At 51.7% G+C, this 26,934-nt stretch overlaps 1 protein-coding gene across 1 annotated transcript; it reads right to left on the bottom strand.

Moving 5' to 3' along the window:
- Positions 1 to 279: 279 nt before the first annotated feature.
- Positions 280 to 25,862, bottom strand: CLSTN3 (calsyntenin 3). Its single transcript, XM_036116279.2, has 18 exons — positions 25,500 to 25,862; positions 23,002 to 23,124; positions 22,357 to 22,552; positions 20,513 to 20,721; positions 20,093 to 20,242; positions 19,678 to 19,863; positions 18,965 to 19,246; positions 18,048 to 18,160; positions 15,360 to 15,522; positions 14,318 to 14,374; positions 13,458 to 13,615; positions 13,176 to 13,324; positions 9,106 to 9,332; positions 8,634 to 8,804; positions 7,687 to 7,832; positions 7,346 to 7,481; positions 881 to 1,083; positions 280 to 654 (listed from the first exon to the last, which is right to left on the bottom strand). Exons 1-18 carry the CDS (start codon positions 25,561 to 25,563, stop codon positions 514 to 516), a joined length of 2,874 nt encoding a protein of 957 aa, XP_035972172.2. The 5' UTR covers positions 25,564 to 25,862; the 3' UTR covers positions 280 to 513.
- Positions 25,863 to 26,934: the final 1,072 nt, after the last annotated feature.

Raw genomic sequence — 26,934 nt, 5'->3', positions numbered from 1 at the left:
GGACAGAAAAGGAAGGAGAGTGGGCAAGGTGAAGAAGCAGGGGTCCCCGGAGTGAGATGGAAAGAGAGAGAGAGGAGTGAACAGAAGAGAAGCCGTGAAGGCCCAGCGGAGGGAGCCCCAGGGAAGGAAGGCCTCCATGGACAGGAGAGTAGGGAAGGGTTCCCTTCGATCCCACCCCTGGCCGCTAGTGACGCCCCCACCCCCCATGCAGCGCATGGCTGGTAGGGGAGAGACAGAGACCTGGGCAAGCTCAGGGGCCGCTGCCTTGGGGGCAGAGAAGGCAGCCAGAGTCTTCTGGGGAACAGGAGCCCAGAGGCACAGTAGGGAGGTGGGCTGGGGGCGCAGGGGGAGGCAGATCCCAGTGAGGCCCACTGGGATTTGGGGATTAAAGGATGACTCATTCTGAAGAGCTCTCTCCCTCTTGGTCTCTTCTCTCAGAATGTCATTGTCTCTTTTCTGGGGGTGTCTCTGTCTCACCAGGGCAGAATTCTCTGTTCGGGGAGGGGTGTAGCCTTAGTAGCGGTGTGGAGGGGTCTCAATGATGCGTCTCTCGTTGCTGCTAGGGGAGTCCGCAGCCTCTGAGTCACTGCTGTCCTCGTCCTCCTGCGGGCCACCAGCAGCCCCCGCCACACAGGCCTGCCGATTCTGGTAGGACTGGATAAGGCAGAGGGCAGAGAGCACGGGGCTCAGCGGTCTGCACACACCCCAGAGCCTCTCCTGTGGGGACCACGCTCCCTCGGGCCCCTTACCCCACACCCTCTAGACCTTCCTCCTTCCCACTCATGGAGCTCAGCCTGGAGCTTTTTGCCCAGGGCCTGGCCATGCAGATGCTCCAGCTGAATCTTGACTGTGGACTTCCCCACTTCCCAGTGCCACTCACCTCCATGGGGTTCACGATAATGGTGAGCGCTGAGTCATCCCAGAAGAGGTCAGGGTCCTTGGGGTCACTGGAGACCTCTGGAGGCCCGCTGGCCCCTGAGACACGGCGGTGAAGGGAGTGGATGCGCACGAGGCCCAAGATGACCATGAGCACCAGGAAACCCACACACACCACAATGATGAGAGTCGCCGCACTAGGGACCACTGCAGGGAGAGCGTGCAGTGTGAGGAGACTGGCCAGGCACACCTGCAGGGACTTGGCACAGCAGGAAGTGGGGGCTGGGGCGTACCCGGGGGAAGAGGGAGTCCTGGAGTAAGAGAAGACAGGATTCCTGATGGCCCAGAAGGGAGGAATACCCATGCAAGCTGGAGGAGGATTAGCGCCCTATTGAGAAGAGCAGGAGATAGGGAGGAAAGGGGGTAGAAGAGCTGCTAAGGCCAAAGGGACAGAGAGAGAGGGAAGGAGGTGTCCAAAGGGGGGCAAGGGCCAGGGGAGGAGAGCTCCCAGCCCAATGCTATCATGAGCAGCCCGATTCTCAGCAGACAGAGGGCAAGGATTGGAGCCTACCCATGTTATTCTGCCTGTGCCTTCCCCAGGGGCCACTCAGCCTAAGAAAGAGGTGCCTGGTGCCCAGTGGGGTAAGGAGAGAGGCAGCCGCACAAGCTCAATGGTGCAAGAGGAGAGACTGTCCTCCTGCATCGTAAGAGGAGAAGCGGGTCCCAAGCCTGGCCTGGCAGCCAGAAGGAGATGCTAGCACCCAAGGCTGGGGGACAGGTCCCAGGGGCAAGGAGCAGCCCCTTCACTCACCCACCTGGACTGAGCTCATCCCTGCTCTGTGACACTTCCCTTCTCCCTGTGGGCTCAGGGCTCCTGGGCATCTGGGGGTCCTGCTCCTCCCAAATCTCCCCCTGAGGTATACCCACCTCCCCCTTGGCCCTGTCACGCCTCTGGCCCGGCAGCCTCACTTTGACACCTAGGCTCCGGGGAGTGTGGAGCCTGAAGGGCAGTGAGATGGAGAAAGGCGCATGCACTCGCACGCGGACCTTAGAGCTGAGGGCGGCAAAGCAGATGTGGACGCACAAGCACATGCCCAGGAAGAGCATGTGGGCACACAGCCGGGCGACAGCCGCCACACCCCGCACCCGAGCCAGGACTCTGCCGGCCTGCACCCCCGCCCGCACCAGCCCCCTGGCAGCCTGCGCGCACAGCAGGAGCAAAGGGATGCATCTGAGGGTCCCCAGCAGGGCAGAGCAGAGCCATACGTGCAGCGTCCCCCAGCTCCCCACCAGCTGCGCGCACCCGGCAACCCCCTGGAGGAAGACGCAAACAGCACAGACGCGCGGGCTGTGAGGGCCACAGAGCAAGCAGCCGTGAGCACAGCCCCGGCCCCCACCCCCCGCACACATACACACAGCACCCAGAGCGGGAGGAGGAGGCAAAGCAGGAGAGCCCACAGCCCCATGGACAGCACGTGGAGGTGACGATCCCACACACGTGTCCCCAGGCTGAGGGCCCGCATAGGCAGCTGGGTCACTGCACCCCATATGGGTGCACACCCCTGCTCACTGTTTGTGTGCACAGAGGGCTCCGTGAGGCCCAGAATCTGGACAGTCCCGTGGCTAAGGGGGGGATTACATGTATGCATCCCATACACACACACAGCCCAGTCCCAAATTTACCCACAGCCTTTAAGACTCACGTGTTGAGAGAGCAGAACATAAAGCAGCATAGAGCATAGGCGCCGCACACACAGCCTGTTGCCCACCCCTCCTCCCCAGCCACCAGCTCCTGCAGACTGTCACAAGCTCCAGGGCCAACCAGGAGTGTGCAGAACGCCCTGCCGGAGCAGGCACACTAACCTCACAGCTCCCTGAGGCCACCCTGATGGCTCCCTGCCAAGTTGGTCCCCATCCTGACCCAACCCATAGCTCACTTGGGGCCACTTGCCAGTGAGAGCTGATCCTGCTAAACAGGTCAGGCAGGCTCCCTGGGTACCAGCTCTAGGGCAGAGATGGCTAGTTCAGCATTTCTCAACTGCCTCGGGATGGAGAAGAAGGGAAGAAGGGGACAGGGGTGCTTTTTCTGACCATCTGCAGGAAATAGTCCCTCCCAGGTCTCCATGTCAGTGGGTAAGATCCAGGAACAGTAATCCTGCCAGAGATGGCCCCTGTGGCTAAGCCCAGGCTCCAGAAGGAGTAGAGACCCTCCCCCAACTCGGAGAGCAGGCCATAGCAGGTAAACTTGCTCTAGGCACATAACGATGACAAGCCAAAGTTTCTGGTTTGTGCCTTAATCAAATGCATTTGTTCTTCTGAGCCCCAAGCCTGATGAAGGAAATGACAAGTTGGTTGCCAGGAATAAGAAATGGCTCCAGGAAAGACAAAATGCAGACCCTGTATCTGCAGGCAAACAAGCAGAGTTAATTAATTTAAAATGAGCCTGGAAGCCAGTGAGATGGCAGGATTTTTAAATTAGCAACAGACAAAAATCAAGAGTTTATAAAAAGTGCATTCAACCTTTCTTGCTGCATTAGATTCAAGCAGTTAATTCTGGCCTTGAATGACCTGCACGGCCAGCATGAAGGGGTGTTTTATCAAATGGCCTTGCAAAACTTCTGGTTTCAGTTGGTTGTGAGGACACTGTTGAAAGCCCTGTCCACAGTCCTGCTTGGTGCCCCCTTTCTGAAGAGCTTTGGGAGAAACTTCTTTCTGCTCTCAGTCCCAGGACTTCTCTTGAAATACTGATTGGCTCTTATCATATGACTTTCATAAGTGCTCAGGTGTCCTTTTGCTTAAGCTCAGAGTCCAAATTCTGGCCCACTCTAGCAACCACAAATATCTCAGAGTATGTATTTTATGAACAGACTTTATTCCCCACCTGCACCTTATTCTTCTTTCAGAATTGTCCTTTCCTTCTCACTCCTTAGTTCATTTTCCTTTTTTTTTTTTTTTTAATGTAGGCTCCACGTCCAGCATGGAGCCCAACATGGGGTTTGAACTCACGACCCTGAGATCAAGACCTGAGCTGAGATCAAGAGTCGGACACTTAACCGACTGAGCCACCCAGGCGCCCCTATGCTTACCCTATTTCATTGTAGGTCTTCCTGCAAAGCTTCAGAAACTTGTAAGAAACAAAGTAGGGAAACAGTTCCCAAACTTTGCTGCACATCGGAATCACTTGGGGATCTTTAAAAACCACTGATGCCGGGCTTCCACCTCCATCCTGATTTAACTAGTATGGGGCGTAAAGTAACCTAGGCACCAAGTGTTTTTACAGCTCCCCAGCCAATCCGACGTGTATCAAAATTCGGGATGACTAGATAAATATGGCCTTCATCGTCTTGCCTCGCCCTTCTGAGACAACCTTATTCTCCCTAACCCCAAACACCCCAAACCAGCTGCCCACCCTCCATTCTCAAATTCTCATTCTCTCTCCTGCCCAGCCAAAATCCCTTCTACCCTTCAAGGTCCAAGCTCAAACTCTACCTGCGCCCGAAAACCTTCTCTGACTGTCCCAATTCACACTGATCTCTCTTTTCTGGCACTCTTAGGAGTTTCAGAGAAATGAACCCCCATCCCACTGGAGGGGACTATGCCTCCTTCGGTTTCCCCCTGGCTGGAGGAATTTGAAATTGCAAAGCCATGACTCCATAACACCACACTTGCAGTTGGGAGGGTTCCTGGACAGTCGGGAGGTGAGGGGAAGGAACACTGTGAAGAGTCAGAGACGGCATATGGAACGGGTTTTATGAAGTGGATCTCCTGGTACACTCAGGAGACATCCATCACCAATGGTTTTAGGTGAGCTATGACTCCGCCTCCTACTCAAGCCAAAATAAGGGGAAAAGCAAATGCAAGCTGCCTCTCTCAATTGAAATCTCAGAGGCAAGTTTGGCTAGCCTAGACATCAGCTCAGAACAGTGGATGGGGAGGCTGGGTTTCACTCTGAGGAGGTGAAGCAAGGGCAACACTCACACAGCCTGGAGCACCCCCAGGCAGCTTCAGGGGATGAGGGGTGAGAAACATGGCCTGCCAGGCCAGCCACTGTGGGGCAACTGGCTGCTCAGGGCACAAAGCTCTGGGATAGTTACAACAGGGATTCCCTCCCCACAGAAAACAAAGATTGAGAATCTCACCAGGCCCAGGAGCAACGCCAGTCCAGATCTACTTTGAGCCTAACCTGAGTAGCAAGACCCAGTATCCAACCCAGATGAGGTTGAGTAGGATGATTCCCAAGGAAAGAACTGGACAAAGAGCTAGGGAATCATAAGGGGGTGGGGTGGGGCAGCTGGCCCCAAGGGTCTTTTTAACAAAAATGGGTTTAGCTTGCTCACAGGTCTCTAAAGATTGTGTGAAGTTTCTACGAACCTTTGCAACTTGGTTATGCATTATGCTCCCTCTTCACCCTACTTCCCTACTCCCTCCACCCCTACCTCCAACTGTTTTGTTATAGTAAGTAAAAACACTTAGAGAAGCCCCTGCAGGTGTTTTTGGAGAGAGCAAGGAAGAAGGGAGCCAGTCCCAGGGAAAGGGAACACAGGAGACTCTAGTGGTGGCCACCACTTAAGGAGAAGAAACCAGATGGAATCCCTGGGGGTACCAGGGAGCTCGCCTCAGTCAAAAAAGCCCTAGGAAACCCTCAGGAGCTCCCCCAAATTATATGCAACTATAAAGTAATGAGAGAAAGAAAGAAAAAAAGAAGAAGGAAGGAAGGAAGGAAGGAAGGATTGAAGGAAAGAGGAAGGAAGGAAGGAAGGAAGGAAGGAAGGAAGGAAGGAAGAAAGAAAGAAAGAAAGAAAGAAAGAAAGAAAGAAAGAAAGAAAGAAAGAAAGAGAAAGAAAGAAAGAAGAAAGAAAGAAGAAAGAAAGAAAGAAAGAAAGAAAGAAAGAAAGAAAGAAAGAAAGAAAGAAAGAAAAGAAAGAAAGAAAGAAAAGAAAGAAAAGGGAAGGGAAGAAAGGAAAAGAAAAAAGAAAAGAAACGAATAGAAAAGAAAAGAAAAAGCAAGCATCAAACATAACTGGAGAAGGTATGGAAGTCAATGGTTAGTGCACAGGCTCTGGAATCCTGCTGCCTGGATCTGAATCCTGGCCCTTATCACTTTCTAGCTCTGTGATCTTGGATAAAGTGCTTAACCTCTCTGGACTTCCATTCCCTTGCCTTTTTTAAAGGGCATAATTCTAGTACCTATTTCGTTTGTTGTTTGTAAGGACTAAATGAGTTAATATGTGTAAAAGCCCATGAGCGTGGTGCCTGGTACACATCTATGTGTTCACTATTAAATGTATTGATATGAGCTCTGTAACTTTCAAAGTCATGTTTGGTGGCATGGACTTCTTCCAAGGAAGCATTTTCAGAATTCCTTAGGGAATTGCCTTCAGAGCCCGTGATACACCTTTTGACTTTCTTCCAAAGTGACAAATCTGGGCCCTCTGAGAGTAGATTGTATGTTTAAAAACTTCAAATGATATCCAGAGCCAAGTCTGACAAAAGTGGCTGATGAAACTGGGTAATACTGAAATGGGTCAACAGCAAGGTGTATCTAAAAAGTAATAAAAATAAATGCATCACATAAATTGACTTCAAAAGCAATTCTAAAAGGGATTCCAAAAATCATTTTCAGCATCGTCAGAATCATGTTGCAGCTTTTAATAATGTGGAAGAAAATCATTTTATAATATTAGGTGTAAATACCAGGTTATAAAATAGTTTGATCCCAACTTTGTAAAAAAAAAAAAATAGGCACAGAAAAAAACTGGAACATTAACAATGGCTTCTTCTCCGTGATGGCTGATTTTTCTTCTTTATACTTGTAGTTTCTAGTTTGTCTACAATTAAGCAACTCTTAGATTGGGAATTAAACTTTGCATCACTGGTAAAGGACCGCGGCCAGGGAACAAGATTGCTCAGAAGGGCAGCTGTCCATCTAGATTTAGTACTTTGCCTAGTTGCACACTTTGTTCTAGAAAGACTTACGACTTTATAGATAGCACATAATAATACATGTAATAGCCCCAACTTTCTCCTTCAGGATAGAAACTGTATTTATCATATAATTCTTTTATGTTCCTAATAGCACTTTACGACAGTACTAGTACACAGTAGGTGCTTCATAAATACTTGATGGCTTCACTACAGAGGATCCCTAGGTCCAGGGCTAATTTGATATTGCTGGGGGAGGGCAGCAGGAACAACAAAGGCACCTAAACCCCATACCAACTTTATGATGCCGGGCATGAACATCCCTGGCGATGAATGACACAGGCTCATATTCTCCCTGAGGGAAAGTTAATGGTCCAGGGGGTTACAGGGATTGGCACAGAGTGGTCAATTAAGTCAGGTGGCACAGGGAACAGAACCATAGCTCCACTAGCCTCCTCCCCTCTGAATGATGGAGGAGAAGAGGACTGTGCCCAGCCCGCTCCCCGCCACCACCCCGCCCTGCCTGGCCCCGCACGGTCTTACGTACTAGAGTTTCGGTGGGAGCTGGCCAGGCTGTGTCCGGCCATCTCAGGAGGGGGCTGGTGACCACGGTGCAGGAACTGCTGGGAGCTGAGCATGTGGCTGGGGTGGGCCACCCGGTTCATGCTATGCAGGACATTGACCTGGGGAGGGAGAGCTCAGTGGGTACCCGCTTCTCTGCAGGTCCCACTCCACTTCGTTAGAGCCCATCTGCTAACCCTGCCCCACAGCATCTCCTCTGCCACCACCAGGTGGCTCCCCCGTGCTTCGATGCCCACTCCCACCAACTATGGGGTCTCAGTCTGCTCCAGTGGGGGAGCTGGGGAGGGAAGGAGACTCTCTGAATACCTCCACAATGAATTCATTGCTGGAGTAACGACCATTCATTTCTGAGCAGGACAGCCGGAATTTCCTGGCATAGAGGGCAGCTCCGTGTCTTAGCCGATAATGAGCCTGCCTCAGGATCTCTTCGTACACAGTGATGCTCTCCACCCCTGCAGGAGGAGGAAGCAGCTCAGGGCAGGACCCTCTCTCTCAGACCTCTCTCTCAGACCCTCTCTCTCAGAACTCAGGGGATGACCTGAGTTCTCCTGAGAGATGTACCCCTCCATCCCCAGCCTGGCTTTGACTGACTGGGATAGAGTGACTGGGATCCATTTCCTGCTCTGCTCTTCTCTAAAAACTCTGTGGCTGAAGAGAGGGCAATAAGGACACCCTGCAAGACAAAGGGAGGAGGCAAGCAGGAGGGAAACAGAGAGAGTGGAAAATACAGAAGTCCTCGGTGAGGCTCTGGAAGGGAATGGAAATAGGAGGGAACCAGTTATGATGATCTTCTCCACCCTTATGGAGGGTCCTTCAGAGAACAGCAGGCTTCCTTCAAAGCTACCAAGTCATTACCACTATTCATTAAGATGTGGGCACATGAGTTAAAGCTCTGATGTGTACAAGAGATCGGAGAGGTGGAAGACATAGAGAAGATAGCTAGGACCAAACAGCTGGAGGACTGAAAGCTCATCAGGGAAGACTGAGCCACAGGAGGAGTGAAACCAGGAACAGAGGGGAGCCAGGGTGTAGAGAGAAGCAGGGAGAAAGAACCACTTGGGAGCCCAAATGCCAGCACAGCCCTTCTGGGGGCAATCTGGAAGCCAGAGGAGCTTCCCCAGGCTGGCAAGGTGCAAGATGGCACTTGGTCACGTCCCTAGGCCTGGAAGGAGGACCCTCTGGAATTCCCAGAGACTTGATAGTGGGGAGGGGCGCACACAGAGAAAGAAGACAGGCTCTCAGTCCCCACTGACCGGCAATGGTGAGGTAGGCGGACGTGTTGGTGAGCTCCAGCCCTCGCTGCTGCAAGGATGCCATGTCCAGGAGCAGGCTTTCCCGCTCGGGGTCTAGGTCATCCCCCACCAGGGAAATCTCACAGCCATCCAGGTTATGCACGATCTCATCTGACATGCGTGTGTCTGTCACTGGATGGGAGAGAGTCAGCATACGGGTCACAGCCAAAGGACCCACCTCGTGGCCATTCTTCCTCCCCTTCCAGGCTCAGCCCCTGAGAGCAGTCAGCATCATTTTCAAAAACGCCATTACCCCATACTTTCCTCACACCCACAGGCCTCCTCCTGGCTCTATGTCCTCATGTAAATGGTTCTAGGCAAGCAAATGCAGGATGAAGTCACTCGCATTTCTAGCCCCAGATTTTCTCCCTCCCTCTGGTTCCAGACATGGGCCGTTTCTCAGGATGACATCACTCCCTGGAGTCATCTTTACCTGTGCCCTGCCAACTCTCATCCTTTTTGACTTCCACCTGGTGAGAAATGGAGCAAGTGATTTGAAGATCGGGGAACAAAGGGATCCCCTCAGGTCCCTCAAAATCCACAGCTGGGCGGGCAAAATGAGCAGTGCCACTTAGCAGGATCTGGGGGGCATCAGGCTGAAGAACCACCACGTAGCCCTCCACTTCGGGGATGGAGACACAGGATTCTTCGCTGAAGCACCTATATGACAAGAGGGGAGGGAGGCAACTTGTGACCCTAACATCTCCTCCCCTATGATCCATACTCTGTTTCACCCCTCCGGGCCTCCATCTCTACAACAGAGCACCCCATGTCAGGGAGAGGGAGGGGAAGAGAGAGGGATAGTGTCTCTGCCGCAGCACCACTACCCCTTCGTAGCAAAGCTGGAGGGGAGATGGCCTTTCCTGGGAGGATGCCACTTCGGGAAAGGGTCAGGGACAGATCAGGCGACCCTGACCTGCAGGGAAGAGAACATCACCAATGCCCTAATCCAAGATTATGGAACATCTATCAAACTTCATTCTACAAACTGAACCTACAAAAATGTTTACACATACACAGTTCTTTACTCAGGGGATTTAAATTAAAACATATTCAGTAAAATATCTAGAAGATACATGTCCAAAAATACTCAACAACAAAAGTGGAGGGCAGGGATATGGTGGGGGAGCCTATCCAAGGATGTCCTCCTCCTTAGTGTGTCTTCCATTCATTCCCTTCAATATCAGAGAAACCTACTTTGGTAGGTAAGCTAATGTGACAATCTTAGACCTGCTTCCATGGCCCCATGAAGCCTCACTGACCCTGGCACCAGGAGAGACTCCCTAAAGCACTCAGCCAGGCCAATCAACCCACAGCACAGCTGCTCAGGAAGGTGTTCCCAGGGTCACCTCCAGCCCCATGCTTTGCCAATCAATAAGAATGGCACCTCACCTTATCATCACACTTGCTAGTTTCTGAAGCATTTGTGCATATTATTTCATTCAACCTTATTTCAGCACTGTGGACTCAGGATAAGAAACCAAGATGATCAAGCATCTTGGTCACACAAGAACTATGTGTCCAAAGTCAAGGCTTAAACCTACTCTTCTTATTCCAAGGTCACACTCTTTCCACTGAACCACGGTCACTATTTGGGGCCTGGGTTTGCACCAGTCAAATTTATTTATAAAGAAGTACCCCTTGAACAAGCAGCCTTCGCAAGGGAGTTGGTAACTCAGAAGCAGGGCCTATGGTCCATATGCTTGTGCTAACTGAGGGCGTATTACTGAGTGTGCCTGGCTTGACCATGGGAGCAGAAGGGGGAAGGGGTAACCTCAGCAGATACGATGAACTCAGAGCCCCTGACGTTACCAATGTCCACAACCTGTGGGGCTTAAGAATCTGCACGGTCATTCCAAGGGGCCCAGATCAAAGCCTCTTGGAAACCAACGTCAGCTGACCCTGAAAACACAGGCTCCAACATACATCCCCACTGCAGTGAGCAGTCCAAAGGAGACCCAAGGGGCAACAGGGGGCCGGCCCTGACCCGAAGGCACTGATGATCTGGTCAAGAGCTTAGATATGACACACAACCTCAAAACAATGGCAAACGTAGTCACTATCATGTAAGCAGAACGAACCAAAACCCCTGAGAGTTTAGAGAGGGAGAGGTTATTTCTGGCTATGATGGGACTGGGGCATTTGGCAAGGGAGGACAGAAATAGTCAAAAGAAGCAGCCACTTAGCTGCCTTTGAGGGAGGGTAGGACTTCACCAGGCAGAAGGTAGAGGCTTGACTGGATGGTGAGGAGTGTACCAAGGGGAATAGAGAACATGAGGCAGGAAAGCTGGGGTCAGATGGTTGAGGGCTTTGAGTGCAGTTTTTGAGCACTAGCCAAGAGGAGGCCATTGATATCTTCTACATCAGGGAAATATGAGGATGAAAATTCTGATTTATGACCACTACTAACCTAGCCTCTGGTGAAGGGTGAACTGAAGTTAGAATACTAGAGATGGGTCAACTCATTAGGAGGTTATGGCAATAGGCCAGGTGAGAGAGATAATCAGAGCCAGGGCTGGAGTCCTAACAGCAGAAATGGGAAAAAAGGAGACAGATTCCCCGACACCCAGCACAGGCAGGATCAGGGTGACCCGGCAACTGATGGGGCATGGAGAACAGACAGGGAGAAATCTGAGATGACTCAGAGGTCTCAAGCTTGAGTGATTGCAAGGGCAGAGACACCATCACAGAAATAGACTTCAGGGGGAGGGGCTAGTTTGGGTATCAAAGGTCATCATTTCATCTTCAGCTCATCTGTTTGAGGTGCTGGCAGAACTTCTAGATAGAGGTTATAGCAAGGTATAGGTAGAGTCAAGGGCTAAGGGAAAAGGACAAAGTTAGACAAAAAGATGTGGTAGCCATTTATTCAGAGGTTAATGCCACAAACTAGGTGGGCTTTCCAAAAAAAAGAGAGGAAAAAAACCTTAGGGAAAATCTGCATTGACAAAATACTTGCATAAATCTGGCTCTAAATGGACAGAGCTCCAAGAACTGAACTTGGGAACCTTGGGAAGCCACATGGACTAGGGCAAGGCTATGTATCAGAGATCGGGAGGTACTGTTAGGTACCTGCCTCTCTCTCTTTCACAGTTGCACATGCATGCGCACACACACACACACACACAGCTCTCTATTTTCTCCAATGACCTCAAGGATGTATTAGGTTAGCACTAACCCCATGGTAGCCCCATAAATGGAAAAATGAGAGCTCTCTTTCTTGACCTCATACGGAAAACAACAAGACCCTGCCCCCTACTAAAAGACCAAAGTCAGGTTGCCAGCCCTTGGATAAGCCTCTCCCCCGGGCCTGAAAGAGGTAGGAGGAATTCAGATGAATCCATCAACACAGAGGATGTCAACTCCTCCTTGCAGAGTTCCATCCTAAGCCAAAAGACAGTGCTGTCCCTTCTGACATGGCTCCTGAGTCACGTGAAGGGCATGAGGCAATTGCTTGGTCTCTGGTGAGTTAAACCCTATATAACTGCATGACTGCCCTTCAACAGCTAGAGTTCCAGCTAGAACATGGGGGAGGGGGGGCATGCTCAGCTCTGGTCTGTGCCCACGTGACCCCAGCTACCTGTGGCCTTCAGCTCTATACTGTGACCACACCACAGGCTAGAAGAATGATTCCCAAAATCGGCTGCCTGGCCTTCCAGACCTCTAATTGTGAGATCTGATAATCATGCCCAGTCACTCTGTAGGGCTCAGAGCTCTCTCCTCCCCCATCTCTAAACCCACCATTCCCAGGAGAGGGACAAGCCAAAGATGGTTATCTTCATATCGCTTATGGAGAAACTGAGGCAGAGCATGGGTATGCTTGTTCAGGAATCCTGACTCCTACATTGTGTAATCCACCCACTAGATGGCAGTATCTCCTAAAAACTCCCCCACAAACACTAGGGGTGAAAATGCCTGCATGTAACAGCTCTGCCATCATAGTGTGAAATAATATGCAAATGAATGGGAATGGCTGTGTTCTAATAAAACTTTATTTACAAAAACAGGCAGCAGGCCAGATTTGGCTCCAGGGCCATTGGTTGCCAACCCCCAGATTTAGATCATCTTATTTGACTTTGCAAGAACTTGATGAATCAAGACTAAAATAGGTGAAACAACTAGAGCTATTTGCTCAAGGTCATCCAGGCAATTAGTATTGAGTCAGAATTAATGTCAGATCTCCCAGCTCCCAATCCAGTACCCTGTCCGTCCCACTTTACATATCAGCATAGAGGCACAGAGAAAATTAAAACCCCAAAGTCCTGGAAGGGTGGTTGGCAGAAAGAGTAATGAATCCGTTGTTTAACCCTTCAGTCTAGTCCAGGCTCTTCTACAAACATTGCTATGTCAACTGAGCAGGTAGGTCAGTTTGTCTCTGGGGGCCCAATCTCCCCATCCATACAGTAAGGGAGGTGTGCCTAGCCCTGGGTGACCTCTAAAGCCAAGGAGTTCTGACACCATCTGGCTCTTCTGCTCTGTGATTTGACCGCCCCACCCAACACTCACTTGACTGCAGTGGTGAGGCGCAGGGGCCTGACGCCAGGCGTGGCAAAGCGCAGAGTGTTCATGTAAGCCACATGCTGCAGGGCATGGTTGAAGGTCTCCACATCATCCCCCTCCAGGGTGAGCAGGGACTGCGAGGGGTTCACGTGGACCTGGGTCCCAGACACAGACAGCTGAGAGCAAGACCAGGAGGCAGGAGAGGAAGGGAGCAGAGGAGGAGAGGTGGGCAGGGTTCCGGGGCAGGGGGCATGCCCGGAAGGACAGGGCTAGAGGAAGGGGCTATACCTTCATGCCTTTGCCCAGGCTCTCGAAATCCCTATAGTCCAGCCCCTCCCGGCATGCATAGAGGCACTCGATAACCTCGCGGCTCTCCAGGCGGCCTGAGCGCACGCTGAAACCAGCCAGGTAGCCGTGGAAGTAGTGGTGGATCAGCAAGGGGTCTCCTAGGGCAGGAACACAGGGGCGAACGGGAGGTGAGAGTGGGTGAGGGGAGAGGCGGCTGGAGCAGGAAAAGGGGCACAGAGGAGGGGCAGAAGGCTGGAGAAAGAGCATGAGAAGGAGAAATGTGGAAATGAAAAAGAAAGAAGAGACCAGGAAATGAGGCTGGGGGAGACTGGAGAAAGCAGAAAGGAAGACCAAAGAGGGAATAAATCCAAGGAGAGAAGGGTGAAAACCAAAAGCAACAGAAATGAGAAAAGCTCCCAGGAGAGGGAGGAAGGACAGGAGTGGGACCAAAGGGAGGAAAGAGGAGCCAGTGGAGGAAAAGAAGGCGAGAGGACGTGGTCACAGGTCATGCAAGGGGACCCAGGGGGACGTGTGGAGCTTCGCAGATGCCCAGATCTCCCTGTGTGGGACCGCCGCCTGCCTCCCACAATCCGATCCACTACGTGGAAAGCCAGCAAGAGAACTCCTCCACTTCCTTCTGTGGGCAGGAAGGGACACCCAGGATGCCACCAAGCTCCATCTGGCCTTACCTCTCCAAGGGAGCCCTGCCTTGCAGTAGTTCATGGAGGCTCTGCCCCTGGTGGCATGGGCAGCAGTAACTATGAGGCTGGCTGGGATTTGGGGTTGGGATGGAATCAGGAGCACAGCACAGAAAGTTAAGGTGAGAGCTCTCTGGTCTCCAGTTCTTATGCACAGAGTACCTTGTGTAGTGTCTGTACTGTTGTCTCCTCCCTTTTCCTTCTCTTTGTTCTTTTCCTCTGGAGGAAAAAAAAAAAGTGGCAATGAGTTTAGGGTTGTGGGGACAGATTGGCAGCAAGGAAGAAGAGGTCTTCCCTGCTCTGTCCCAACCTGTGTAGGACTGGCAACCTGTCCACCGATGTCACATCTCAATCTCTCTGGCCTCTGCTAGAGACCAACCCCCAACTATGTTGCTGAGAAAACACAAACACTCTTTGCCTTCCCCCATGCTCTACTTCAGTCCCCTGCTTGTTCTTTCAGAGAATTTATTACAATCTACCATTTGTATATGACTGCTTAGTTTTTAAAAATCTACCTCTCCGACTAAAATGTAAGCTCAAAGAAGGCAAAGATTTTGTTCCATCTTATACTCCATTGTATCCTCAGAACTAAGCAGAATGGCAGAGCCTTGCCTGGTATTTAACAAATATTTGTTGAATAAATAAGGGAAAAGAAAAGCAGAGTCATGTTACTAATATTCGCAACAAGCGGGGAAAGATCAAGCAGCAGCAAGTGGCAGACTGTCTCTTTTAAAGAGTGCAACAGAAAACAAAAGCTTTTGTAGATAGCCCTCAATGGGTAAGACACACACACACACACACACACACACACACACACGGGAACACACGTGCACACATGCTCCCAGAAGGAAAAAATGAAAGAAGTAGCTTAAGGAAAATTGATGACTCTCTGAAATATTACTGACTTCCAGCAAGGGAATGTACTGTGGAAATCATCCCTTTGATGGAACAATGTGGGCACTGGCCAGAGTTATACAAAGAGAGATTCCGGTGCTGCCTGAGGTGATGACTGGTTGAATAGGTTGCAAATGGGGTGAGGGGGTTCTGGGGGTTTTGTGGTCTCCTCCACTGGAGATCTCTCTGAGTCATCCCGCCCAACTGCAGGGTGATGCATGAAGTCAAGCTGCCCTTTCTCCTTCACCAATAATCCTAAGCCACTAGAGGTTCCAACCTTCAGTGTCTTCACTGAGCTCAGGGGACTTACCAGTCCAGCAGGCCCCAATCATGAGAGCAGGTTCCCTTCGGGGTGGGTGGATGAGACCATTGTCATGGATGAGGGCAGGGTCAAACGAGATGCCATCGGCATAAAGTGTCACTGTGGGGAACTCCAGGTTCAAAGCATAGTGGTGCCACTCATCATCACAGACCTGGGGGGGGGGCAGCATAAGGGCAAGAACCCTCAGTTACTTTATCTTCAGGGAACTAACACAAGGTACTGCCCCTTCTCCTGGGAGGCAGGGTACAGTCCCTCATATTCCCAGCTCTATCAGCAGGGCTTACTAGTGAATTGCTGCCTACCCAGCTCAAGAAATAACATCCCTGCCCAAAATCTATCAGGCACCAAGTAAGTACCTAAAATTCCATTTTTCAGGCAAATCTCTAAAACTATAAACATTCCTAAGAGGAGGACCACACTATTTTATGAATAAATTTTTCCCCAAAAATGTATATGTATGTATGTATGTATGCACTGGAAGGTCTAGAGAAGTTTGTAACCAAACAGTAAAACAAAGAGGCTCCCCTTGAAGGTTTCTCCTAGGGTCAGTCAAGATGGAGGTGGGGGATAGTCACAGGAATCAGGGGGTAGAGAGTTCTCTGCCTTATCAGCTTCTAAGTACTGGAATGCCTCTCAAGATTCAACCTAGACCCTTTTCCCTTTTCTCTCTACATGCTCTTCTTAGGAGTTACTTCATCTGTTCCCGTGGGTTCAGATATTTATGCCGGTAACTCCAGAATCTACATCTCCAGTGCAGAGCTCTCCTTTGAATGCTGGGCTTTCCACCTGGATGTCTCACAGGTCTCTCAAATTTAATATGTGTAAGATGGAAGTCCATACCCCTTCCCAATCCCCTCACTTCTCCCTGGGGCAGCATAAATGCTCCACTGTCCATCCAGCTGCTCAAATGGATGACCTACAGGATACCTTTGATCCTTCTCTTTCCCTCGCCTTCCACATCCAATCCATCAGCAGTGCTGTTGATCCTAGGTCCAAACAGAGCTAAAAGCTGTGGGTTTCTGTGCAGTTCTCTACATTGCCATGCATCAGTCAAGACCTCAACCTTTACTGTGGCAACAGCCTTATCTGGGTCCTTCCACTTTTATGTCCCTTCAATACATTCCTCCCATAGTTGCCAAGGGTATCGTCTTAAAATGTAAATCTGATCAGATCAGCTCCCTGATTTGAACCCTTCAAAAGGCTTCCTGCCTCTCATAGGACAATATCTAAACAAACCCCAGCTGACAAAGTCCACTGTACAACCTGATCACTGCTCATTTCTCCAACCTCATGTCCAGTCTTTCCCCCTTGTTCACTATATTCTAACCCCACTGGCCTTCCTCCCATGCTTGGAACATGCTGAGCGCTTTCTTGCCTCAGGGCCTTTGCATCAGTTCTTCCCTCTGCCTAAAACACTTTCTTCTCACCCATTTCTCATCCTTTAGAACAAAACTTAAATTTCACCTCAATTAGGCCTTCCCTGAACATCTGATCTAAGGTGAATTCCTCTCTCTTTGCCTTCCCCCATTCTCTACTTCAGTCCCCTGCTTGTTCTTTCAGAGAATTTATTACAATCTACCATTTGTATATGACTATCTTAGTTTTTAAAAATCTACCTCTCCAACTAAAATGTAAGCTCAAAGAAGGCAAAGATTTTGTTCCATCTTATACTCCACTGTATCCTCAGAACCAAGCAGAATGGCAGAGCCTTGCCTGGTATTTAACAAATATTTGTTGAATAAATAAGGGAAAAGAAAAGCAGAGTCGTGTTACTAATATTCGCAACAAGGGGGGAAGATCAAGCAGCAGCAAATGGCAGACTGTCTCTTTTAAAGAGTGCCACAGAAAGCAAAAGCTTTTGTAGATAGCCCTCAATTATCCAATTTGTGGATTTTCTAGACCCTTCCTTTCCTTTTCTCTTTCTTCCACTTCCTGCCTTTTTTCAGCTATTTGCTTACTCGACACTCCACTGGGGCTTACAAGAAAAATAAAAGGAGATGGGAACTCAAATTAGTCCCCACTGGTCCTCGTGGTCAGCTTAGAGAATGAATAAAGCACAGGCTGCAACTGTCAGCTCAAGAAAGGATTTTACAATTTTTTTGTCTATCCTTCATAATCAGAGACTAGTACTGAGAATTAACACTTCTTCTGACTTATAAGGTCTATCACATCATTTAATCCTGCAACACCCCTGGGATATACAATTCCTATTATTCCCATTTAATAGGCCAAGAAACTGAGATTTAGACATACCAAGGAAGATTTCATGGCTAGTGAGTTGCCCTGGCCAGACTCAAACCCAATCTGCATACCTCAGAATTACTTACTTTCTGGCTTACAACATGCTAACTGCTTGGGAGTCAGAGATATGTACTGTTAAAGTTCTAGGTAATAAAGGGATGAAATAAAACAAGGGAGAAAAGATGTTTGGTTGGGTATGATGTTAGTAGTAATGTGTTCCCAATTTCCTTTTAATCCCAGAGTGCTTTCTGCAGGAGACAAGCCTTGGAAAAGGAGAACAAGAGAACCTGGGAGCGGAATGGTCAGGAACTGAAAGTGGAGCATGAAGGGGGCACAGAGCAACCCAGAAAATGCCAACCCCTGCCCCAGGACCCTCCTTTCCTGGAAGTAAGTTATACCCACCCAGCTCTCCCAGGAGCCTGGCACTGGCCTCACCTGCTCCAGCTTCCAGAGGAACTTGACTGGGCGGGCACTCTCCAGCAGAGGCCAGTAGAGAAAGGCAATTCTACAGCCATGGACGGTCAGTGAGTAGTGAGAGAAGCCGTCCTCTGAGGGGGAGAGGATGGAGACAGGGGTCAAACACAGGGCCTGAGGCAAGAACAGGTTCAAAGCACCAGAGAGAGAGAGGACATGGGATTCTCATTACTCTCTCAGGTGCTCTCCCCCCACCCCATATTCCCTAGAGTCTCCTCCCTTTCTTTCCCTCTGACACACACAGAGTCCAGTCCAAGTGATCACTAGGGTTTCTCGAGCATTCTGATTGGCCAAGGTGCAACACTGGCCAGCCTGCTCCCACCCAGATCTCTACTGGTCCTTTGGTTGATGAAAACTCCATGGGTGACAACTCTTTTCAGGTCCAGAAAAGTGAGCTTGGAGAAGTGGCAGAAATGAAAGGTCTGGACAAGACTGAGCCAAGCGGGACTATGCCACTGCGGTCCAGGGAAGGGGGGGCTTGGAAATGGAGCCAACTAGCCCTTCAAAGAGGAGGATAGGAGGGTGGTGGGAGAGAAAGAATGGGGTACACCACTATCCAGGCTTTTCCATTCCAGTGGACAGGCTTAATGGGAGTAGACTGGGGGGCAGCCTACCACATGGTGGGATGCAGGGGCATTGGGTGATTGCAGGTGAGAAGGGCAGCGAGTGGTCCCATTGCACTCTGAGAGCAGTAGGGTCTCAACCTGTTATGCAGGCAGTAAGTCACACAATTTCAGGAAGCATCAAACCTAGCACTGCCATCTTACAAATGAAGAGAGAGGAAGTGACCTGTCCACAGCCAGAAACTGGGCAGTGACAGAGGCAGGATAAGAGGCCAGTTTCCTCACTCTCAGGCCAGTGCCCTGGGGAAGGCTCACCATTCTGGACAGTGTTACACACGATGGTTTCCTCTTCCTTCTTGCCCTTGTTGGGAGTGACACCATGCTTCATCCAAAAGGACAGAGTAAAATGGTCACTGAGGCTGTCCTGGGGTCCAGAGCCCAGCCCAGCTGTGCCACCCAGGGGCACCTGCACAGCTTGGGTGCCATTGAACCAGTAGATAAGGCTGCTGTCCTGGCTGTAGTGCACCGAGAGTCCCGCTGTCCAGTTGGCATTGGGGCCGGGCATGGGCAACAGATCTACCTCCCCAGTGGCAGCACCTACAGAAGCCCCAGAAGGCACAAGTGTCAGAGCTGAGAAGCAGCAGATGGGGAAACAGGAAGCAGCCAGGGCAAGAGTGACTGAAGGAGAGAGATTTCCCACAGCTAGTCTCATGGCCTCTTCTGGCCTTTCAAAGACACCAGAGGGTGGACCTCTCTTCTAGGAATGGCTCTCCAATTAACTCATGCTCCAGCTCTTCATCTCTCCCTACCATTGTTCCACAACGTACCTGGTGATGGTCTTGTGCTAGGATCATGGGTCTTTGCAAACGACATATTGATTTGCTTTGGGGGCCACAGAGTTAACCACATGCTATAACCTCTGTAGATATATACCCCTGTGGGTGGGCAAGGGAAGGTGTAAGGCAGAGCCTTAGGAAAGAGGCAGAGGAAGGTCAGGGAGCGGTCTGGAAAGGGGAGGGCACACCCACCACAGAGTTTCCGCAGGGCCCGCTCTGAGTAGTTGTCACGGTCACAGCCCTTGGCCACATGGCTGGTCTGTAGCTCTATGGTGGCCTGAATATTCCAGAGAGGTTCATCACAGGTCTCCAGGCGGATACCAGGGAACAAAGCCAAGCTCCCTGCACCTGGTGCATATTCAATCCTTTTGTTCCAGCCTGCATAGGGGAAAGGGAGAGGGTAGTGGAGAGAGAAGAGAGGAAGGCAGCCCCTCTTAACCATTCTGCTCTTGTCATGTCCCCTGACATTCTTGGGTAGACAGCCAGGGTAGACAGCTGCAAGCCTGCCCCCAAATATCTCTCCCCTGTACAATAGTCAGAAGGGACAAGAAGGGAGACCAAGGGGAAAGATGATTCACAAGATGAGTCACAGAGTGGAGCTCCTCACCTTGCCAGCTGGGTTTACAGGTAGGCTTCACCTGGATCTCCACCTCGGCATCATCTGCTGCCCGTTTCTTCCCACAGTCATAAGCCGTCACCGTGAACTTGTAGAGCCTCTCACCACTGTACTGCAGCTTCTCCGTGTTCTCAATGTTTCCTGGGATGGGTGTGGGGGGAGACAAAGAGGGTAAGGAGCACTAGAGAAAGCCTAGGGGGCAAGGTGAAGACTCATGAGTCTATTGGGCAACAGGTGAATTAGGCAGCAGGAAGCTGGGAAGGAGGTATCTGGGGGAAAAGGCTCTACATTGGGAAGGAGGTTATGGAATGAGGATCTGAGGGGCACAAGTGGAGAGCTCAGCCCCGGGGTGTTCTGATGGATGTGGGTGTACAGGGCTGGGCAGCTGGGGCGGGCGGGGGATGGACACACCGTCATTGTCGATGAGGAAGGGGGTGTTGGGTGTGAGGATCTCATAGTAGCAGATCTGGCTGTACTGGGGGGAGCAGTCACCATCGATGGCTTCCACCCTCAGGATGCGGTCATACAGCTTCCCCTCAGTTACCGCAGCACGGTACAGCCGCTCCACAAACACGGGGGCAAACTCATTTACATCGTTGACCCGCACATGCACAGTCGCCCTGCATGTACCAGAGCAGGAGAGGGGACAAGCAAGAGTCAGCCAGCCTCAAAACACAAAGAGAGGCACAAGTAGGAACACAGACAGGGAGTCAGAGCAGACAGGAGCCCGTGTGTCCTAAGCCTAAGGCCCTGGACATGCTCATCCCCGCCCCCAGGACACCAGGCCCCACAAGGGAAGGGGTGACTGATAGAAGGGGTAAGGAACAACCCCAGGGGACACCAGCAGCTGACTTGGAGGACTCCTGTACAAAATGCTATAGGTTGGGTGCCAAGACATGGGGTAAAACAGAATTTTATATCCAGCCGGTTGTTCTTCCACAATAATCAAATCCAATGGGATAATCAAGGAAGACACAGAATAAAAGCCAAATTAAAACCAACCAAGAGATGGGGTGCCTGGTTGGCTCAGTCAGTGGAGTACCCAACTCTTGGTCTCAAGGTTGTGAGTTCAAGCCCCCATTGGGTGTAGAAATTACCAAAAAATAAAAATCCTTATGGGGCGCCTGAATGGCGCAGTCAGTTGAGTGGCCGACTCTTGGTTTTGGCTCAGGTCCTGATCTCAGGGGCCTGAGATCGAGCCCCACATTGGGCTCCCCACTCAGCTCAGAGTCTGCTTGAGTTTCTCTCTCCCTCTGCCTCTGCCCCTCCCAGCCGCGAGCTCATGCGCGCTCTCCCGCTCTCTCTCTCAAATAAATAAGTCCTTAAAAAAAATAAAAATAAAAATAAAAATAAAATCTTTAAGACCAACCAGGAGAAGGGAAGTGGTATTTATATAAGAGCCATAAGTCATCTGATATGAGCGCAAGAGGAGTGCTGCCTTTTGTGCATCCGTGTGCAATGTGCATGTCAGGTGTGCCCCCCCATACTCAGGCCCCATGAGGCAAGCAGCCCTGGGGCTCTGCCCTTCGTACTGAGCCCTGCCCCTCACCAAGATCTAGGCACCCAGGTCCCAGAGGCAGGGCCCTATCTCCAAATGGGAAACTGAATCACAAGGAGCGGTGTATCACCACAGCCTCTTAGCGGCCCAGGAACCCTGACTGCCAATCTTTCTCCCATTCTCAGATGAGAAGTTAGCTGGACACAGTCATAAGATTCTCAGGCCCCGGCTTCATTCATGCTGGAGCCCTCTCCTGCCCACCCTCACCTAGCGCTGGGCATGAGTATACCATGTGTGTGAGTATGTGCATACTGCAGACTGGTGGGGCAGGTGGAAGGAATCCGGATGTGTGCTGAGGTGCTCATTGTCCTTCTCATTATGCTCCTCATCATCATAACTCCCATGTACTGAGCCTTTCCCATGTATCAGGCACTGTGGTGCACGCTTTTTACATAAACCATCTCCTTTACCCTTCACAGCAACCTAGAGAAATAGGGATCATCATGTTCCAAGAAAGGCTAAGGAAGTCACCCAAGGTCATAAGATGCAGAACCAGGATTGGATCCCATAAGTTCTACTACATGTTTCTATCACATTGAGTGAAGGCTCCTGGAGGACACGGCCCCTGTCCCTGACCCCAATGAATAGAGAGGGGAGGGGGTAGGTAACAATGACAGCAAGGACAGAGGACAGTGAGGGACTTAGGAAGAGGGAGGAGGACCTAGCAGCAGGGAGCAGGAGACAAGGGCTTCCTCACTTGTGGGACTTCTTGGTGTTGGCCCCATCGGGGCCCTCGCCGCAGTCGTAGGCCTGGATGGTGAAGGTGTGCTCCTTCTGGGCCTCACAGTCTACTGGCTCCTTGGCCCGGATCAGCCCTTCTCCAGTTGCTTTGTCCAGAATCACAGCCTCAAAGGGCACCCCAGACCCATGGAGCCGGAAGCCACAGATCTCACCTGGTCCAGGGGGGAAGGAGGGATGAGGCTCCTTCTCTTTTGCCACTTTCAGCATCTTCTTCCCAGCCTCAACCTCCCTGCCTCAGGTTCGGCTTCACCTCTCCTTCCAAACCCCAGCCCTTCTCTTGCATATGTGAAAATGTTAATTTGTTAATTATCAGACGTACAGCTCCAACACCAGCTTCCTGGAGCTGCAACCTCTCAGAGCTACTGGGTCTGAGATCTGACAAAATCTTGATGTGGTTAACCCCTGCCTGCCCACGTCCTTCTCTCTGGCTCCCTTTACTCAGCCACCATCCTTAAGCCTACTTCTACCACTTTGCCAAGACCTCTTCCCCACTTCCACTGCTCTCCCTCCGGGGACTTCCTCCCCTCTCCTCCCTTGCCCTCTGCCTTCCCAACCACTTTTCTCTGTCCCACCCACCTTGCCATCCCCCAACCCCAATCACCTGCATAGCGCAAGGGGGCATCCTTGTCCAAGGCAAAGAGTGGTGGGTTCAGCAGGACCGTGTTGTCATTCTCCATGACGATGCCTTGGTATTCTGCCTCGATCCATGGCTTGTGCTTGTTGGCTGACCCCCACCCAGGGAGAGGAGAGGAAGCACCTGTGAGCTGGCTCTCCACTCCCACACAACCCAGACACACACTCCAGCATTATCACCCTTTCCACCCGCTGCAGAAACACCTGCAGGAGGAAGGGCTGAGGACAAGAAATCAGCATTAAAAGAGCCAGAGGGTCTGCGAGAGGTCACAGCCTTCTCCTACGGCAGGATTGGTAGTTTCCGTGGCAACAGCCTACCCTGGGGGAGGAGGGGGACCACTCTCTCCCCTGGGAAACGTGGTCAGAGGTGAAGAATTTTCTTTAGGGATTTCAAGTGCTAGAGAGTGGAGACTGGAGATTCAGGGAGCAGTGGTGGGCCATCAGCAGGCCCTGGGAAAGGGAAGGCATAGATTAAGGGCAGAGTTGAGATCAGAAAAAGAAGATCTAGATGTTTCCTGAGATCCTGAGTGTTTACCCTCTCCACCGCCACTATCACCCCATTTCAGTCCTGATCCTCCACTCTGCACTTCTCCCAGCCAAACCCCAACCTAAGTCCATTCATCCTAAGAGAAGGGAAAATATAGGACAGAAGGAGGGGGACAGAGAGGGGCAGGGATGGAGTAGAGGAATCAATGCCAAATGACTGGACCCAGCACAGCCGACATCCTAAGGGATTATTGAACTGGCCTAGAAACAGGACAAATCCCCTCCCTGCTTCTCATCCCTACACGCAAGAGAGCACACTCATAGCCAGCACATCTCTGTGTCCCCCATAAGACCACCAAACCCCACACTCCCTGAACCCCACTTTTTATACAGACTCATGACTTAGTCCTACTTCCTGCCTACCCCACCCCTCTTCCCTTCAACCACCAGCCAACCAGGAGGGATGCGAGACTCACTCAGCCTCTAGATTTCCCCATCTCCTGCCACACTCAGCTCACTCAATTGTGTCTCCTCCCCAGGACCGACCTCCCATTAGCCTGAGGAGGGGCTACGGGGAAGGCACAGTGTTTTCCCTTCCCCTCTAAACCACCCCCCACCCCAACTGCCACTGCTTGCTCTATCTAATCCCACCATGCCAACCACCAAGCTCCCAAAGCACATTCATGATGGCCTGTCAGTGGAACATGGGTGGAGGAAGACATATCATCAAAGGGAAACTGAGTCACCAAAAGGAAACATGCCCCGTATGTGATGGTGAATAAAAAATCCTGATTTCCTATCTTTCCTCCAACCACACCACTAAAAGCCTTCTGGTACCCGAATGCCTGCTCCTTTCTTGCAGATGACCACCAAAACCCCCTTCTCTAATGGCAGAGGAGAAAGCCACAAGATGGTGCTCAGAAAGCAAGCACAGGAAGTGGCAGGAGGCTAAGAACCTGGGCTGATGTCGGAGACTGAGGTGAGGAATCACAGCCTGAAGATGAAGGGGCTGCAGAGCAGCAAGGCCAATGTTGGGCACCTTCTCCACAGCTTGCCCCCAGGTCTCTCTGTTCCTCTCCTCTTGGCCACAGACTCTCCATGTGTTCACTTCCTTCACTCACTCCTGGCTCCCTGCCCTTCCTTCCTTGACTTTCCCTTCCCCCTCTCCTCACCTGTTCTTGATTCCCCTTTCAATCTTCTTTCTTTTTTTCCCCCCCGCCTCCACCTTTACCCTCTTTACCCTCCTTCTCATCCCCCTCCCACGCCTCATCTCCCTTGTCCTTCTCAGCTTTCCCTCTCACCACTCATTTAGCACCCCCCACACACACCCCCACTTCTCCCCTTACCTGCCTTTCTCCACCTACCTGAGCCCTCTTCCCCCAACCCCTCTCTCCCTGCCCCCTCCACCCTGGTCCCTGTGCTGGCCTCACCCAGCTGAATTTCTCTGCTGTCTGCCAGAGAGGGCAGCTCTGGTAACCCTCAGCCCAGCTGTATGCAGGATATGGATGCAGAGGAACACGCCAAAACATACGTGCTCCGAATTGCTGAGCTGCAAGGAACTGTTTCTCCCCAGGATGGGATGGAGATGAACCAGATGGATCTGCCACACACCCTGAGTGCGGGCACACCCCAGTGAACACAGAGAACCATCCAGAGATGTCTGTCACCCTTCAGGGGCAAGTCCTTCTGAGACCTGAGATTTCTCCAGCAGGCAAAACTGGAGGAGGGGGAGACACAGACCCCAGGATGGAAATGAGGACCATATGGGAACCAGAGAAGCACTGGGTAGAAACAGCCCAGAGAGGATGATGTGGGGAAGGGGATGTGAGGGAGAGAAGGGGGCAGCTCTCAGAAAACGGATGGAAAGAACCCACACCTGTCATTTGCCAGAGAGCTTCAACAGCCCCTGCTCACCCCTACCCCCACATGGCTCTGCCGGATACCCCTCTTTCAGTGCCCCCCTCCCCCCACCTCACTCACCTTTGTTACAGGAGCTGGAGGGGAGCAGGGAGGCCAGCAAGAGGGGCAACAGCAGAAGGGTCATGGTGTGGTGTGGGCAGGGCACGGCAGGGCCGGGCGATTGCTCTCCCCCAGGAGCCTCCAGCCGGCTGATTCCACCTTGGGGGAGGGATGCAGGGTCTCTCCAAGGAGGGGAGGGAAGATAGTGGGCCGCAGGGCAGGGAGAGAAAAGAGCCTGCCGCCCACACTAGTCCATAGAGCAGACCTAGTCAGACCCCAACCTGGGTGGCTGAGGTGGGGGACTTGCAGTGGCTTCTCGTTCGCTCTCGAGCCGGGCGTCCTCACTCTCTCCCTCATTCCCACCCCATCCCCGCTACTGCAGGATGACGTCAGCACGGCCAGGCGAGGACTGATGGGGCCGCTGGCCAATCGGGTGGCTGGGGGGGCCAGGTGCTGCAGCGGGGGGAGGGAGCCAATGGGACTGGGGAGCAGGGGCGGGAGACTGTGTTAGGGCTTTTTCCCTAGACTGCAATTTGGGGGAGCAAGGGAACTGCGGGGGCTGGGGCGGAAGCTGGAAAACCGTAGAGGGGGTGGGAAATAAGAGGGACGTTGGGAGAATGGAGAAGCTAGAAGCCCGGGGGTGGGAAAGGGAGACGTCAACGGAGACCTGAGGGAGGCGAGGAGGGGCAGTATCACGTCACCCTCCCCCCCACACACACAACCAACTCTGCATTAACCTCTTTTCACAGCCCAGCCCATCAGCAGGTCCCTGCTGCGTGCCTCCTGGGAGCCTTGAAGCAAAACCCACAGCCTGAACCCAAAAGATCCTAGCATTTCCATTCCCAGCCCCAGGTGTCTGAGGAAACCATGGGATGGTCAGCAGGGAGGTGGAAAGGGTTCCGGGACTGGAGGAAGAGTGAGAGATTCCACACACACACACACACCCACACCTGTCCAGACAATTCACTCCTAGGTGGGATTTTTTCCACTGCCTAGGCTCCCTGTCTCCCTCTCCCCGAATTTCCCATCTTAAACCATGATGAACCAACTCAGCTGATTCTGAAGCCAAGGAAGTTGGTAGGTTTGAGGGAGAGACACAGAAGGGGGTGTGGGTGAAGGTGGCAGCCCCCACCATGGTAATACATCTGGTAAGCATGTGCTGTCCAAAGGCTGGGAACTGGAGGTGATGGTACCATCAGTGACTCCAGAGGGAGAGGGAAACCCCTGGGTCCCAAGCCAAAATTTTCCAGAATAGCCAACCAAACTCCTCCCTCACTTTCTGCCCCAGACTTTGAACTCAACACCTCATCAAGCTGACAACCCCTTCCGTGCTTGGGAAGAGCAGTTTCTCTGCCTCCTTCCTGATGGCCCTATAGGACAAAGAGTTTGGAATGCCAGAGTCAGGGCCCCAGCTCAGCAGAGCTGTCTGAGGGAGCTGTGGGAGGCAGCACTAAAG

This window comes from Halichoerus grypus, chromosome 6 (genome assembly GCF_964656455.1).
Source record: "Halichoerus grypus chromosome 6, mHalGry1.hap1.1, whole genome shotgun sequence".
Lineage (NCBI taxonomy): Eukaryota > Metazoa > Chordata > Mammalia > Carnivora > Phocidae > Halichoerus > Halichoerus grypus.
Note: the sequence above shows the minus strand (reverse complement) of the source record. Positions and strands in the feature narration are given on the sequence as shown.

Coding starts and splice junctions, on each gene's coding strand:
- CLSTN3 (XM_036116279.2), bottom strand. CDS start 25,563: ATGACCCTTCTGCTGTTGCCCCTCTTGCTGGCCTCCCTGCTCCCCTCC. Junction 14,375..15,359: donor GATTGGGGCCTGCTGGACTG/GTAAGTCCCCTG, acceptor TTTTTCCTCCAG/AGGAAAAGAACAAAGAGAAG. Junction 8,805..9,105: donor TGAGAGTTGGCAGGGCACAG/GTAAAGATGACT, acceptor TCTCCCATCCAG/TGACAGACACACGCATGTCA.